Below are 569 nucleotides of genomic sequence, written 5' to 3'. Positions count from 1 at the left end.
GGTCAGTCGGCCCCTAACCCTCGAGCGACTGTTTACTGTTGTTTTAAAAGACGTCTCACAATGAATTTCTCCCAGAAGAGGTGTTTGCGGCTGCTCAGCAGAAGCTCTTTGGTCACCAGTGAGCAGTACAGTTTGACTCGACGGCTGAAACACATCACAAAAAAAATCAACAGAAGATTTTGCCGGCTGCAAGTCATCACGAGTCTTCCTTCTACGTCATCATCCCTGGACCGATCGGGTCCACTCGAATCACCTGGAGCGCAGTCTTCTCTTCAGCTTGGGTGCTTTTATTCCTCTCATGTGATCTGACGGCGAAGAGGGAAAACAAACAAAAAAAAAACATTTTGGAATGTAGGCTTTCGGTCGCCCCGGCTAGCCTAGCCTAGCCTAGCCTAGCCTCGCTCACCCTTGTGACAGTGCGACAGGAAGTAGGCGCGCGCGTGCAAGTTCTCATGATCGAAGCGATCCAGAGAAATGTAAGGATATTCCTTCATTCGACCCGGAAACGAGCTCATGTTTGCGGCGATTTGTCCGTGACGCGGAATGACAAGAATCAAGCCGGCGTCGAC

At 50.6% G+C, this 569-nt stretch overlaps 1 protein-coding gene across 1 annotated transcript; it reads right to left on the bottom strand.

The window, feature by feature from the left end:
- Nucleotides 1-6: 6 nt before the first annotated feature.
- LOC109508759 (protein artemis-like) lies at nt 7-563 on the bottom strand. Its single transcript, XM_019858740.1, has 3 exons — nt 407-563; nt 254-305; nt 7-144 (listed from the first exon to the last, which is right to left on the bottom strand). Exons 1-3 carry the CDS (start codon nt 513-515, stop codon nt 33-35), a joined length of 273 nt encoding a protein of 90 aa, XP_019714299.1. The 5' UTR covers nt 516-563; the 3' UTR covers nt 7-32.
- Between the last annotated feature and the right edge of the window lie 6 nt (nt 564-569).

The sequence above is a fragment of the Hippocampus comes genome, unplaced genomic scaffold, assembly GCF_001891065.2.
Source record: "Hippocampus comes isolate QL1 unplaced genomic scaffold, H_comes_QL1_v1.1 C16588778, whole genome shotgun sequence".
NCBI lineage: Eukaryota > Metazoa > Chordata > Actinopteri > Syngnathiformes > Syngnathidae > Hippocampus > Hippocampus comes.
Note: the sequence above shows the minus strand (reverse complement) of the source record. Positions and strands in the feature narration are given on the sequence as shown.